The sequence below is a fragment of the Asparagus officinalis genome, chromosome 5 (assembly GCF_001876935.1).
Source record: "Asparagus officinalis chromosome 5, Aspof.V1, whole genome shotgun sequence".
In the NCBI taxonomy this organism is placed as follows: Eukaryota; Viridiplantae; Streptophyta; class Magnoliopsida; order Asparagales; family Asparagaceae; genus Asparagus; species Asparagus officinalis.
In genome coordinates, this window is record NC_033798.1 from 128,754,127 (window position 1) to 128,769,868 (window position 15,742).

At 41.9% G+C, this 15,742-nt stretch overlaps 1 protein-coding gene across 2 annotated transcripts in view; it reads right to left on the reverse strand.

The window, feature by feature from the left end:
• The window catches only part of LOC109841298 (putative clathrin assembly protein At5g35200), a 35,745-nt gene that overhangs the window by 17,954 nt on the left and 2,049 nt on the right, over positions 1-15,742 (reverse strand). Inside the window, exons 5-12 of one of the 2 annotated variants that reach the window (XM_020410223.1) lie at positions 14,441-14,582; positions 14,103-14,203; positions 10,217-10,300; positions 10,086-10,136; positions 9,940-10,005; positions 9,775-9,840; positions 9,573-9,653; positions 9,356-9,433 (exon numbers count right to left, since the gene is read on the reverse strand). In XM_020410223.1, coding sequence (XP_020265812.1) covers positions 9,356-9,433; positions 9,573-9,653; positions 9,775-9,840; positions 9,940-10,005; positions 10,086-10,136; positions 10,217-10,300; positions 14,103-14,203; positions 14,441-14,582 — 669 coding nt within the window. The remainder of the gene's footprint in view (positions 1-9,355; positions 9,434-9,572; positions 9,654-9,774; positions 9,841-9,939; positions 10,006-10,085; positions 10,137-10,216; positions 10,301-14,102; positions 14,204-14,440; positions 14,583-15,742) is intronic. The other variant, XM_020410224.1, reaches the window with a different exon arrangement.

Here is a 15,742-nt window from a genome sequence, read left to right on the forward strand (position 1 = left end):
CGCTCTTTTTCAGCTAAGTCCCGTTCTAGCGTCTCTCGGTGTATCACCTCAGCGACCTGAAGACTAGCCAAAGTGGACATAATTTGCGGCTGAAGGTCACTATGGCCCATGGTCTCGAAGCGTTGTAATTTCGCCTCCAAACGAAGGATAATCTCTGAGCAGCGTTCGAACCATCGAGTTTCGCCCACACTCCTGACCCCGTTTAAGCCTGCTTCCAGCAGAGGTCGAAAGGAGTTCAAAGTTCCTTGACCATTCATCAAGGACTCGACTACCGTCTTCGCAAGACTGTTTAGGTACACCAAGGAGATTTGGAGGAATTTAGGTGCATTAGCGAGACTGACAATTGCACCTGAAGATACCCCTTCAGCAGCTGAGATGGAGGCGTTAAGATGATGACTAGCAGGCGATCCAGGTGCTGAAGCTGCAGAGGCGATTGAAATGTTCAATTGCGAAGGGCTTGAGGTCAAAGCCATCAATGCTTTCGCTTGAGAAGAGCTTGGCCCAGCCTCCGTTGGGGTGAGCGAGATCTTCATCACCGCTTTTGGTGAAGTAGCCACTACAGAAGGGTCAGGCATGGATTGCTCTTGCATAGGGGCTGATACCTGCATGAGCTGTTGTTCCGGAGGAGGAGTAGCGGCAGTGGTTTCAGGCAACGCTACAGGCGGAACAGTCGCCGTAGGAGAACCAGGTAAATGTTGCTCTTCTAAAGGAGCCGACACTTGCGCAGGTTCTTGCTCTAAAGGAGCAGCTGAAGTAGTCCCGGGAGTAGGTGAACCTGCACGAAAAAACGGTCGGAACGCAGAAAAAGCATGTGGAAGAAGTCGAAACAAACCAAGCTTACCGGTAAGATAAAAAGGAGTATAACCTGATGCTTTATCAGACGGGACCTTGGGAGCATCATCATCAAAAGTGGTGACGTCATCAATGGAATCATTCTCATCGTCATCTTCACCTTCACCTGACATGTTGCCAACATCAGCGTCCTCATCACCTCTATCTCTGTCAACTGCATCACCAGCTGGGGAGTCGTCATAGTCAACTCGCTCCTCATCACCCGGAACAGCTGAAGACTCCGGAAGACTTGCACCAGCGGCTGGGCTTTTCATAAGTCCCGTTGTAGGACTAGGCATTAAATCATCAGCTTGTGACATTAATGCTGAAGGAGAAGGAGGTGGATTATCTTCGAGACCCCCTGGCTCCAACGCAGGAGACCTAGGAAGATCCATCACCGGAGCAGATTCTGCATCTGCAACCATTAATTCATCTTCTTCGTCCTCAGGAGGATGATAAGAAGAACCTTCGCCCGACAGAGCTGGACCATGAGAACGAAGTCCCGCTCTATGCGGCAGGCCAGCCACAGATGATTCCTGTGGTTCGTCATCTTTAGCAGCTTTGATGGCCTCAGCCATCAACTTAGATTTTGGCTGGTTTTTGGGAGGAGAATCCACCAGAAGTTTCCGACGAATCTGTTTATCATATTGGCCGGCTTCATCAGCAGAAAGTTTTCTTTTCCCAGCTGCTCTTGTCATAGGAGGATCAGCCGCTCGTTGTTCTTCCACTGGAACAGGCTCAGCTCCTTGTTCCTCTTCCTGTTCGGCAGGCTGACTCTCGATGGATAGAAACTCATCGATCCCCCTCAAGCGAGACGTCTTAGACCCCTTTCTTGAATTATACATATGCCTAATGTCCTTCAGGCAAGATGTATTCAAGTTGAAGTTGGGAGTCTGAGAAGCAGCGTAATACCAATTGCAGAAGCTGATGGAGGTATAGGAATTAGCAGTTTTGTGGGGAAGCTTGAAGATGGCTTTGGTACAACCTGCCACAGAATAATACCAAGCCCTGGCTCCTTCATATAAGTTGGCTATAACTGAGAGTTGAGGACGAGGGTTCCCGACATACAACTGATCATACCCAAATTGGCGAGCGAACCTGTAGGGTTGGTAAGGCTCGACGAAACAGTTGGCGCCTTGTCGAAAGATCAGGTAGCCTGGCCTGATGGATAAAAGCCAATGGAAAACCCCCCCGCTCAGCTGAGTGAATCCATTAGGACCCGCCGTATCCTGATATTCTGCTCCATAGACACCGCCCTCGAAATCAGGGAAACATCGGTAGATATGGAAGTTAGTGTCCCGTGCTAAGATTTGGCGGATCCTAACCATGTACCCCCCTTCCCATTTCGCGGACTCTAGTCGCTGCACAAATGGGATGAATGAGTCTCCCGGGGGAGAGGCTGCACTCATTATAGGAGGACAGTGGAGCACGTACCAAGCCATCAAATATGTATATGGCATCGGCACCCGGGGATTGGGAGTCTTGAAGGTCTTGTGGCCCTCAGACTCCACCTCTGTAACATCAACAAATTCAGAGGCCAACTCCCGTAATCCGTACTGAAGACAACCCACCATAGCGCTGAGGAGGCTCACAGGTCTCCCGTGTGCCAAGAGAACAGCCGGGTAGACCACCTCAATAGCAAGGGCATCGATCGGCCTGGTAGGAACGACGCAACGTTTGAGCCACAGCATCAAGAATCCAGCTAGCAACGCCGCGTCGGAAATTGGAATCAGAGCTTGATAATGAAAGCTCTCAAACTCTGTGTGAGCCGGGAAAACATCTTCCTTGGCCTCGTTAGTGTAATGGGAGGTAGCGTCGTCAATACGAGCCTGAACCTCCTCCAAAGTACTGGCAGGCAAGCGGGTCACTGAATCTCCCTTAGTGGTCAAGTTATGGAATAAATATTCCGCCCAAGACACTTGCTTAATACCGCCTCCACGGACCCCCGTCAGCTGCATGCAAATGTGGAAGTGACACATGACTTCCCAGAGAGTGGCATAAATTTCCGGACTGGTCTTCTTTAAAATCTGGAGTTCTGCCGATCCCGGAACGAACTCTTCATACGGCAAATCCCCGAGAATAAGACCCGAGACTTCGTGCATCTCGTGAAGGGCGAAGCCTAGCTCCCCCACAGGGGTGAAGAAAGTGCAACTATCAGGATTATACTTCTCCAGTATGGAGAAGAAATGAAAGTGGCTCTGGATAATCCCGAACTCAGTAGCCCGCACAGGAACTAGCAATCCAGCTTGGGCAAGAGGAGTTTCCAATTCTTTCAGAACAAACTTGGTCATCTGGGCCCACCATCCAGCCGCTGGAGAATGAACCCAGCCAGGAGTTCTAAATCCTTGTGCAGGGAACTCTCCCTTCTTTTCCAAGAACCTCTTAACAAAGGTTTTCGCCGGACTGGGCACTTCTCCAAGGGGATACTCCTTAGCAAATAAACTCGGCCGTAAAGCTGTCACCTGCCGATTATAACCAACGGGGCGAACCCCATAGAAAGTCAGAGCTCCTAGAGCAACCCCATCTTGATCCTTAACCAGGGGCCAATCCATACGCCTCGGGACGGAAGCGCATTGGAAATAAGATAGGGGGAACATCCTCTCCATGTTGGGCAAGAAAAGGTTGCGTTCCTCAACTCTCCGCAGCCACTTATAGCCCCCATCATAAGCAGTGCTTGCGTTGAAGTCAACAAAGTCCCCGAAGAGATATCCAGGTTTGGTTATGGGCTTACGGCTTGGGCTTTCAAGTCGAGCGTCCGAAACCAACGTCCTGAGAGTGTCATGAGAAGCTTGGGTGATCAGTTCCACGCGACTCTTCTCCCTCATCCGGAAAACCGGGAGTTCTAAACGCGAGCTGAAAGTTATGTTCATGTCTGCACCACCTTCATGTCCAAAGTGGTGGCGAAAAAGAAGAGGCTCGCTGGTATGGCGCACTACAAAAAGAAGAAAAGAGTTAGACAACTCAAAATCAGACAAGTTCAGACGCGAAGGTCGAACCCCGCGTCAAACAAGTTCAGACGCGAAGGTCGAACCCCGCGTCAAACAAGTTCAGACGCGAAGGTCGAACCCCGCGTCAAACAAGTTCAGACGCGAAGGTCGAACCCCGCGTCAAACAAGTTCAGACGCGAAGGTCGAACCCCGCGTCAAACAAGTTCAGACGCGAAGGTCGAACCCCGCGTCAAACAAGTTCAGACGCGAAGGTCGAACCCCGCGTCAAACAAGTTCAGACGCGAAGGTCGAACCCCGCGTCAAACAAGTTCAGACGCGAAGGTCGAACCCCGCGTCAAACAAGTTCAGACGCGAAGGTCGAACCCCGCGTCAAACAATCTCAGACGCGAAGGTCGAACCCCGCGTCAGACAATCTCAGACGCGAAGGTCGAGCCTCGCGTCAGAAAAGTTCAGATGCGTGGGTCGACCCTCGCGTCAAAAATCTGAGACGCGGAGGTTAAACCCCTCGTCAAGAAGATTAAACGACGGGGTCCAGCCCCGCGTTATGGGAACGAGTTTCCTCGTTAATTTCAAGATCAGAACTTGCCGGAGCAAGTTTAATGACCACGAAGGTCGTACTCACCACCGATCAAAGGAAGCTGGGGCGTCACATTCGCCTGAGCAGCGGCGCCGCCGGTCGGCGCCGACGGTGCAGATCCTCGAGCCACGGCGGCATCAGGCTTGGAAGCGACGTCGGACTTGGAGGACTTCTTGGGTGCCATGGGATCTCGTCGGAGAAGATGAGCAGTTGCCAACGGAGAAGAAAACGAAATTTTTTTTGTTAAATTTTCAAGAAGAGTCGAATGACTCTTGATTTGACCCCTAGCGGTCTATTTATAGACAGCTATGAGCTGTCAAATCCTAACGGACGGGATTCGAGGCCATCAGCCCGCCCAAACTCGACCCTCGCGTTCGAGTTGATTCAGCTTCCAAACGCGATGCTCACCCACGCGTTCCAATTCTCAAATGCAGAAGGCATCTCTGTGTTGAGACCACCATGAACAGCAATTTCTTGGTTACCAAAGCGATCAAAGCCAGGAAGAAACAAACGACTCCACTGGGGAGTCTGTTGGAGGAGTACAGATAGATTACAGTCAACAACGGCGAAATCATCTGACTCGATCAGGCGGGAAGAGCAATCAATCCACCAAATTCTGGGATCCAAAGTATTCCGAAAATTCGTCCCAGTCAACCGCGAACTTTCGAAAACTTTGGAGGGGGTTCTGTAGGCTGTCTAAAAATCACAATAGATAGCTTATTCAAACAAGCTCCGACAACGGAGGTCACAATCAGACGACTTCCCAATCACTGCATCCGCAACTCCACAATTGCCACAAACGCGACCACACTTCTGAGATGATTGATCTTGATGGCTGTGACAACAGCATGGCTAATATCATAGCAACTATTAGAGATGCTGATGAGCAGTGGGACGATTTCAGAAATAAAAGGTTGGACTCAGTTGGTGAGTTGCTTGGTAGAGAGCTGTGGGCGAATATTCATCTTTAAGACACTATGGATGTTGATTCCCGTCTAGCTCCTACAACGAAAGCTACAATCAAATAGCTTTCGGGTCGATGATCGAAACATATAGTCGAATAGTTGCTTGGTAGAGAGCTATGGGCGAATATTCATCTTTAAGACACTATGGATGTTGATTCCCGTCTAGCTCCTACAACGAAAGCTACAATCAAATAGCTTTCGGGTCGATGATCGAAACATATAGTCGAATAGTTGCTTGGTAGAGAGCTATGGGCGAATATTCATCTTTAAGACACTATGGATGTTGATTCCCGTCTAGCTCCTACAACAAAAGCTACAATCAAATAGCTTTCGGGTCGGTGATCGAAAGCGGCAAATAGAGGACTTTTCACATAGATCGAGAAAGGTTACAATTTAACGACACTTCCGACAACTGATGAAAACTCTATGCAGCAGTCTTCACAATCTACAGTGAAAGTTACAATCTGACGGCTTTCACACCCCACAACAGCTAAAGCCAGGATTACTGAACAACGGTCCTTGCAACGCTCTACAGAAGAAGTTACAAGTCAAATGGCTCCTTCTGAAACGCGGATGTCATCCCCGCGTCACCAAGTTGGAAATGAAGGCGACCCTCGCGTCGTCAAGCCACGGCGACCCTCGCGTCGTCAAGCCACGGCGACCCTCGCGTCGTCAAGCCACGGCGACCCTCGCGTCGTCAAGCCACGGCGACCCTCGCGTCGTCAAGCCACGGCGACCCTCGCGTCGTCAAGCCACGGCGACCCTCGCGTCGTCAAGCCACGGCGACCCTCGCGTCGTCAAGCCACGGCGACCCTCGCGTCGTCAAGCCACGGCGACCCTCGCGTCGTCAAGCCACGGCGACCCTCGCGTCGTCAAGCCACGGCGACCCTCGCGTCGTCAAGCCATAGCGACCCTCGCGTCGTCAACCAACAGCGATCCTCGCGTCGACAATGCACAAGCCAAACGCGAGCGACCCTCGCGTTCAATGGTGTTCAGCTAACACCCAACTTCGCGTCTCAATTCAAAGAACACGAAGTTGGGTTCTGAACGCCAGATTGGGCGTTTGACTCACTCAAATGCTAGTCGAACGGTTTCAGAACCGTTTATCCCACGTTCTGAGGGATTTTCGCCCACGTAGGAGCGGATATAGGGGTCAGTTACAACCCCTTATCCCCCTATAAAATATCAACAAACTCGACAGAGTTGGAGGATCGGATTCTTGATAATCAGATCAGAGGTTGGATTCTTTATCATCGAAACCACTCAGGTTTGGAGATTCGGTAACGACAGCAACGAAATCTTTGGAGATAAGATTTTTGAATCAATCTCAGAAGATCAAATCTGAGAGGATTCTTCGACAACAGAAAAAACAGCTTGATCCTTAACTGAATTTTCGGTTCCAACAACTCTATTCACAGAGTTCAAACTCGTTCAGAGTTCTTAAACTCATTCAGAGTTATTCATAAAACTTTCGATGAAAGTTCATCGTTCCCACGAGATAAAGACGGTCGGATCGTCAACGGAGAGCAAGTTCGACGCAATCAATCGAATGAAGCACTCCATCGCTGCCAAGAAGAACCCAGTTTTAAACAAAGGGGAAAACCAAATTCGTTTTCCTCTCTTTTGTAATCAAGTTGTAACCGAGATCAAAGGAATATAAATCAAAATTAATTTCAGTCAGACAGGTTCATTTGACTAACGGACTAAACTTTCATAAGAACGAGCCTCATGCCAGAAAGAACCGGTTTAGATTACAGGATGGAAAAACAAATGCTACATAACAAATCAAATAATGACAAATCTTGCTCCAATTTACAATGATAACCAATATCTACCCAAAAATGAATATTTTTGATATTTCAGGTCAACCATTCACCAAGGTTCAAGATTAAGGAGGATTCAGAACATTAAAAATAAAACAAAAAAACCAAATTTTAAGTAAGAACAATGACTTAAGCAATATGTATATTTAGCAAGGTTTTAAATATCGGATGTCGGGTTCATGTCGCTCGGCCAAAATTCATGTCGGATAGCGGAAATCGGGGATATATCGGGGGACATGAAAAAAATATCGGATTGCCATATCGGATAGGTTGATATAATATCATAAATGGAATCTTCACATACTTGATAATTATATTGTCTAAACATATGAAAAAGTACATATGAGAAGGTCTTCATTTTCACAAGCAACCACCAAGTTTTTGCTTTTGCATAGAAAACCAAATAGACACTAGAACAACTTAACTGCATATGTTTAGACAATTCTTATTAAAGTATAATAATTATCCAGAATATAAAAATTACTAATACAATTCTTTATACACAACTTTATTTATTAATGTAAAGATTTATTAATTGTTCAATTTAAGAATTTATGTTATTATAAAAGTCACTTCATAATTTTACACTCAAAGAAAAGGATTACAAAAAAAAATGTTCACATACAAAGCGCGTGCATTATACTAGTAGGAACAAAAAGAAAATTCTACTGAAATTGAAAATTAAACTCGTAATTGCTATTATAAACTACTTAACTGCATCGACTAACAATTGCAGGATTTTTATTATATATCTATCATTTCTCCAAACAAGAAACTAGTAAAACCGAAGTATATGTGCACCTAATACAAATAAATTCATGTGTTCTTATAGCCTTCCATTATAAAGAAAACACATGCAATAACAAGTAATTAAAACCTACAACAAGCACCCATATGGGTAGTGGATGGGAAACAATGTGAAACTTTACATAAATAGAAGGTGAAAGATATTGCAAATCATATGATTTCAACATGTCAATGTGAAACCGATATTTCTGAATTTTGGCCGATATTTGATGGCCGAAATGTCGCCCGATATATCCGCTATTTTCCGACATGTCCCCGACATGACCTCAAAAACGCCATACGCATTAAATTCAACAATTTCGTGGCGGCTAGGCTCCGAATCCGCAATATCGGCACATGGCGGCCGATATTTAAAACACTGATATTTAGATGCCATTGACTTGGCAGAGTAAAATTCTTGTTTCGTTAGGTCAGGAGTAAGGGGCTTAAGAAACAACATGTCCAAAAAATGAGGGTACATGAACTGATAATGTCATAAATTGATAAATGAAAATATGTCGAAGAAGAATAATTGTTTCAACTCATAAATAGCTAAAATTTGACATTATAACTCCATTATGTCAGATTATCCTATTTAAACTTCTACTTGCATCCCTGCAACTAAGAATCTTTGTTTTATTGTAACATGAATTCCTTTAATGCCACAACTTAACCCGACAATCACATTATAAAGATAGTTCAAATGGTAGATCAAAGAGACCAATGCAGTGACTTGAGAGCCAGACTTGGGGCATATATTGTCCATTAGAAAGTGATTTTCCTAATTCTAGCTGCTTAGATGCTTTCTCAATTCATCATTGTTCCTAAAGCCATGAACAAATATTGGGAGTATAATTTCTACCTCTTTCTGCATGTGGTTATGAAAGCCTCTAAAAACCACTTTACACCACCAAATTTTTTTAGTTGGGCCTCCCAAGCAACCGGGAGAAATGAAGGTTTGACCTCCATGTCTCATTTGGAGGTGAATACGAGGCCAAAACACCCAAAAAAAAAGAAAAAAAAAAGAAAATGGATGGGGAACATGAATTAAGGGTAGAGGTTCAATTAGGAAAAAGAATCAGAAATGCAATCATGCATAACTGTCGATGAGGTACTAATCTTTTTTATTGTCTAGAAGTTTAATCGACGAGGTAATAATGTTCTTTATTGTCTAGAAGTTTAATCGACAAGGTAATAATATTCTTTATTGTCCAGAAGCTTAATCAACTAACTATGAAAAGCCTGAACCATCTCCATCAATTGATTGAGCAAATCATAATTTCGTAATTCAGTGATGTCATATCATCAATCAGAAAGGGGATCTTAAGAATAATTTTGTTATGAAGTTTACGACTGTGTGTAATGCATCCTTCACGTACTATTTCATTAAACATTTCACAGGTACTACAAATTTACTAACTTTACCATATTTAGGTTAGCTGGTTGAGTGCGTAATGCATCCTTCACATACTGCTCCATTGCATCAATAAAGGATACATCGGGCTGTAGGAAAACAAGACATGAAATGGTTAACAATCAAGGATACAATATATCAAGAACGTATAGCAGGAAATTCTAGTTGAGATTCTCTAAGCAAGGGAAGACAACTATTCTAGTAACTATAACTCTGAAAGACGTATACTTGTTCAATTTTGGCAAATTTCAGCTCCCTCCCAAGCTCAAGGCCCTTACAAATTTCATAGAATTCAGACAGCCTTTCCGCCTATAATCATATGTGTTCATGTCTCAAATACAACAAATGATCCAAAAAAGCAAGCTGGCAAACTGGCAAGTACAACCAAGTTTGACAAACATGCATACAAAAATCAAAGTTCAGCACTTACCTGATATCCGGCCTTTCGGTAAATTTCGAGTGCCCTGAGGGCATCATTACGCTGCATCTCAAAAAACTGCCATACAAACGTAAAAAATATGCATGTTACCGTGCCAACTAACTTTTGTTATATCTGTATGTAGGCTGCATATCACAAGAAAAGGCAGTGTGTCACCTTGTCAACCAAATTGAGAGTACAACCAGTGATTGCATTGTATATCTTTGTACTTTCACTGGCAACCTGCACAAAGACACTCATGAGGTGTTAGAAGTTGAACATTCACCAAAACAACAACATTAAATCCTTGCAGTTATGCTTACAATTGAAAGTGCATATTGAATCACACTATTGTAAATAGCTGCTCCCTCTGGCTGCAAAAGCAAACATATGTTTCAGTAAAAACAAACACAATTGGAAGACGTGGTTACTTATGTATGTTCAACTTGTCTACCTGGCAGCTAAGCAGGCGAAGAAGAAGCTGTTGTAGAGAAGGTAAGTGCTCAAGCAAGTTAACAGTGTCAAGATCCAATGTTCTCTGTTAGCAAAACCTCATATTAGGATACGCCGGAGCTCATAAAGTGAATCAAATAAGAAAATTATTATCCCACTACTCTTTTTTCTAAGCAAACAAATAATCACTAGACTTGCAGACATATTGTGACAAATTTCCCGTACATCATAACATTCTGTCATCCCTTTTGATAATTGAGAAATACTCCCAGGAAAAGTGAGTCTAACGACTCTAATCAGAAAGAGGAAAATGGAGGATGCATCACCTAAATTATAGAATTAATCTGCCATTATCTGGATAGAGAATGAGGAGAACAAGACAAAGCTGTTATTGTTAACATAATATAGAACAATGCAATCGATAAGGTTTTCGATTTTCATTGAACTCTACTCTGAAGGAAACCTCAGACATCATGCACCGGCCATTCCAAATCCTTCTTGAATTTTTTCGTCAGAAACCATAAAGTAAAGTAGTCAGAATAGAGCCAAATAAACTTGATTTCTAAAAAGTTAACATTTTTCCACTTATGCAACAAGGGTTAAAAGATTATCTGAAACTTGACAAGTAAATAGGACAAATGGAGCACAATTCAGAAAAATCCTTGGTAGAGATAGACTGAGTGTTCAGAGGTAGATAGTCGATAAATATTTGAGCACCTGACAAGTTACCAAGTTCATAAGAGCAGTTAGTTGTATCATGCACTTGTGAGTACCAAGGTGACATGTATGATTGTGTGCGTCTATTATCTATTACTATAATTTAAGAGAAGATAGGCTTTTGGACACAACTTCAGGTTAGCTATCCCCTATGAAGCACGGACACGCATAACATGAAGCCGTGTCGTGTCCGTGTCGGACACACGTGTCGAACACACGTATCCTATGTATTTTTTAGGATTTGCCCACCTACCCACCAACCAACCAAAAAAAAACCCCACGTTCCAGCCGTCAACCAAAATCCCAAAACCTAACTAATCTCTTCCTTCTCCTTTTCCGCATGGAATCTCCAAGACTCTTCAGGTCATTCTTTTGCTAGCTTCTCCCAATCCACAAGCGCTCCAGACTGTCATCGCTCTGGTGAACTAGATTTCATCTAAGTATCTCACCTTGGTTTAATTTCAAACCTTGATGGAAGATGGATTGAATTTTTACAGGTAGGACTCAAGGGCTACATAATAACTGTGGGAGCTAAAATACACAGAATGTGTTGGCGACTCTCACCTCCAGGAATGCAGCGTGACAATGGGTTAAACCACTTTGTACGTTCCGACACATGATTATAGGAAGGAAAATCCTTGATTACCCCAAATCTAAGAATCTATGCGTGAGCTTATTAAACTCGGTGATGAAAATATCGTTTTTTTTCTTATGGAATTTTATATGCAGAAAATCCAAATAGGTTTCTAGGACTTTATTAATTTTGTAAAATTTGTGTGGTGATTTGACTCTTCTTAATTAGTAGTGAGCACATTCTTGCTATGCTTGAACATGATTTGTCTAAAGTAAGTTGTCTGATTTACAACTGTTTCCTCTATTAATCCAAACAGCTATATGACACATGTTACAGCGAACGAACCACACAAATTTGATTGACACGTGTATTGTGGGAAAAACTTTAATTTGTAAATTGTCGTTTTTGCAATAATTTAATATATTTACATTAGTATATCAAGTCATCAAGATGTTAATTTATTTCGCACAATTGTATATAATGTGTCATGGAAGCATCGTGTACACAAGAAAACAAGTTTAATATAAACCACTTTCCACTATTTATTTATCCTGTTTGGGACTGGAAGGAAATGAACAAAAATACAAAACAATGGGGACATTCATTTTTTCCCTTTAAGATAAAATAAACCAAACAGTCCCCTCCTGGGCAAAAGGTTGAGTTTCAGGAATAACCGAAAATATGAAACTCCTCCCACTCAACTCTAGTCTAGTTATTTGAATTTTGGAGGGGAAAAAACACCATTTGGGCGCACACATCCCTCATGGTCTAGCTATGTTGTGGTGTGTGTGCATATCATTTTTGCCCTACAGTCGTTCCTAGCTAGCTTATATTGAGACCAGATGAGTGTAGATGAATGGACAGTGGTTTGTATTGAACTTTCCTCGTCTAGTTAGCTTACTGGGATTTAAGGAAAAATACCATACAGGCATTTGCACTGCCCAGCATGATGCGGGTGTGTCAACGCGTGTGCGTGGGCCCCTATCTTTTCTTGTCAATTATATTTTGTTTACATTTTACTTTATTTGATTTGATGTGTTTCTGGTTGTTGATAAATTACAGGATTCAACCTTATGTTTGAGATTTTCCCTATTGGGTTGTTGCAACTGCGAGTTCATGCAATTTAACTGCATAATCTCCTCATATCATGATTGTCGCGACAATCCACCCTTCAAGAGACTACAGATAGAAGAGGCTTTAGAATGTTGTTTCCATCATGCTTTTGGGCAATCTTTCATATGAGCAACAGACTCGAGTTTCCAAAGCAAATCTTGATTCTTGATTGTCGACACTTTCAGGAACTTTTACTGCTACGAGGAGAGAACCAAGTATTACATGCGTGAAAATGGATGCTACTCCTGGGCAGTCTTGTGACCACACCTTGAGTGGTAAACTATTGGATAGGAAATTTTTTGAGTATAAATTGGCAAATAGAAATATTTGGAGGGTAATTCTAGCAAATCATAGATTTGAGGGGTATGTAGGTGAAAAAACCTATTATAATAGCTTCTGATATGTGAAGTGATTATGATATTATGCTGCATATTACCGCATTTTCATATTGCTATAAAAACAAAATAAATAAATAAATGTACAATGTAAGTTAAGTCGTAACAAAAAGGTTAAACATTGAACTTTGAAGTTACTAATTTTCCAAGTATATATCAATATCAAAGTAATAAAATAAAAACAATTTGGATGCGATGATTTAATTTAAGAATAGTGTTCTCCAGCTTCTAATATCCAAGAAATAAATATTTTATACAAACACAGCCAGCTCTGACCAACACAATGGTTAAGTTGTGTCCTTGGAGTGTCATTTTCCAACATAGGCCAAGGAGCTTTAAATAAGTATATCCTTGCTAGATGTGCGGATATTAAAAGACAATATATTTTTTTCTATGTTTTAAATTAGAGAAATGCAGATATGCATCCACGAAGCCGTATCTGGATTGGCTCTTTTGTATCTGTTTACACCTCTATCTCTATTACAAATTTGGGATTGACATCATAGGTAATTTTCTCCATTCAGCTTTGTACATCGTAAGTAGTATTATATTCCTTACCTATTACCTCACTCATGCTTTGGTAGAGCCTCATCCTAGCATCTTGATAGAACCTTGTTCTAGCATCTAAATCAACAACAATTATATACCTCCTATCTCAAACACTACGCAGACCTCAAAGCAAAACAAAACCATCTTAAATGCATGCAATTATTTCTTACCTACCATATTATTACCCCTAATTTCCAAATATTCTCATCTTAGCTCATATCTTTTGGACATTATTCTCAACTCCATAATATCCTGACCATAGAGCTGTTGTCTTAAACATGTCATTTTATCATTCAACTCCATGGCACCTAGGCCATGCATGTTTGGACCCATGGTAGAAGCACATATAAAGATGATGTTCAGTTAAAATTCATAAGTCAATGAAAATTCAAGGAAACATTTCTTGGTACCACATATCTGGTACTTTTGACAACAGTGAGATAAGCTCTAAGTATACCTAAAATGGAATTAGATGGAGATAAGTTTCTATAGGAAAAGAACATTGAAGAAAAAGGATACATATAGATTAAGTTTCTTACAGTGTTTCCAGTCTCGACATCATACTTCACTATGCGAAAGCATTCAAGACGCTCCTCAATGTATAAAGCATAATTGCGTACCCAAGAAGAATAGTCCCAAGCTTAAGAATAAGAATTGAGACAAAAAAAATTAGCTGCTGATTCAAACAATTGATTTAAAAAAAGTTAGTTGGTGATATCAGATATTTAGTCGTTACAATCCTACATGTAAACTTCAGCTCATCTCTCCAGAGAGAAAAGGAGGGAGGGAGCAGGAGGAAGTATGCAAGAAAGGTGGCTGAACAGCCACTGCTGATTTAAAATGATTTTCTAACATACGCTTCTTTTGAAAAAGTTACCATTCGGGCTTGACTTGTCCTTGAAATGGCACAGGTTCAGCATATGACTTCTGCCCATGGTAAAATTCATGAGCTCCTCCTGGAATGTGGCATCAACTTCTCTAAAAGCGCGATGTATAACAATCAAGGTTTTAATTGCAACCTGTTAAATGGGCAGCAGGACGAAAATCAATCAACTAAAGTCATAACAAAGGTATATGAAAATACATGAAAAGTGGAGTGTCATCTTGAACACATTGCTGTAAAATGAGGAGGAAAAGGGGAAAAAAGACCTATTACACCTTCTTAATTCCACACCTAAGAAGGTCCAAGCAGACTATTTTTCAGTTAGTACAAAGCTGACATAATCCAGGCTGCAAAGATCTAAATTGCCTTCGAAATTCAGTTTTGGGAGAATTCCAAGTTTCTATAAGACACAAGGTAAAGCTAAAATTCTATCAAGTAAAAAATTAACATTGAAGCTTATGGATCGCGTTGTTTTAACTTGTAAGAAGATATATTTCCTGATCTGGAAGGATTTTAACCTGAATACAACCTTGAATATGCAATGCTGCGAACTTTTCACAAATTATTTAATCAAATGGGATTGAACTAACAACCTAGCGTATTCATAGAGGTGAACAAGAGTTACATGAGTTGGATATATTAGTTTAGCTGACATTGACCGAGCATTATTCAAGGTGTCCCAGCCAGGCTTTGGTCAGATATAACATAGTCAAATTAAAAAAAAAAAGGTTTCTTTCAAGCTAGCCAAACTTTGACAAAACACACTGAGAACACGAATAAGGTTCTCCATTTTATCGTGCTTGAACTAATCAACCTGTGGTCCGCCTGATCTTTAACTACATAAATGAATGATGAATAAGTTGTACCCAAGGCTTCCAATCAGCTTATCAATACCTGGATTATTCTTCATACTTGGACATTTTCAAGGATGGATATCCACCAGCAGCATACAGTTCAGTTATGCAATAAACAAAATGAAAGCTTAATCTGCTAATCAATCTTTGATGGCTTAAGAACTACAAATTGAACATAGAACATAGAAAGTGAGGAACGTGCCTGCTACATTTAAAGTGATCGTGTTAACTATTCTCAGATGCACATATATGATTCCCAACCAAGGAATCATCATACTATAATTTGCAAACAACATGCCTGCTAAAGAAAAGGAAGAGCACATCTGTTACTCTACTTTGCGCGCATTAGTTTTATCATTTCAGGGACACTGAGACACAGAACAAGAGGTGTTTAAACTTTTTTTTTAAATGGAATGAAGGGGACGTGCACAGAATGCTTGTG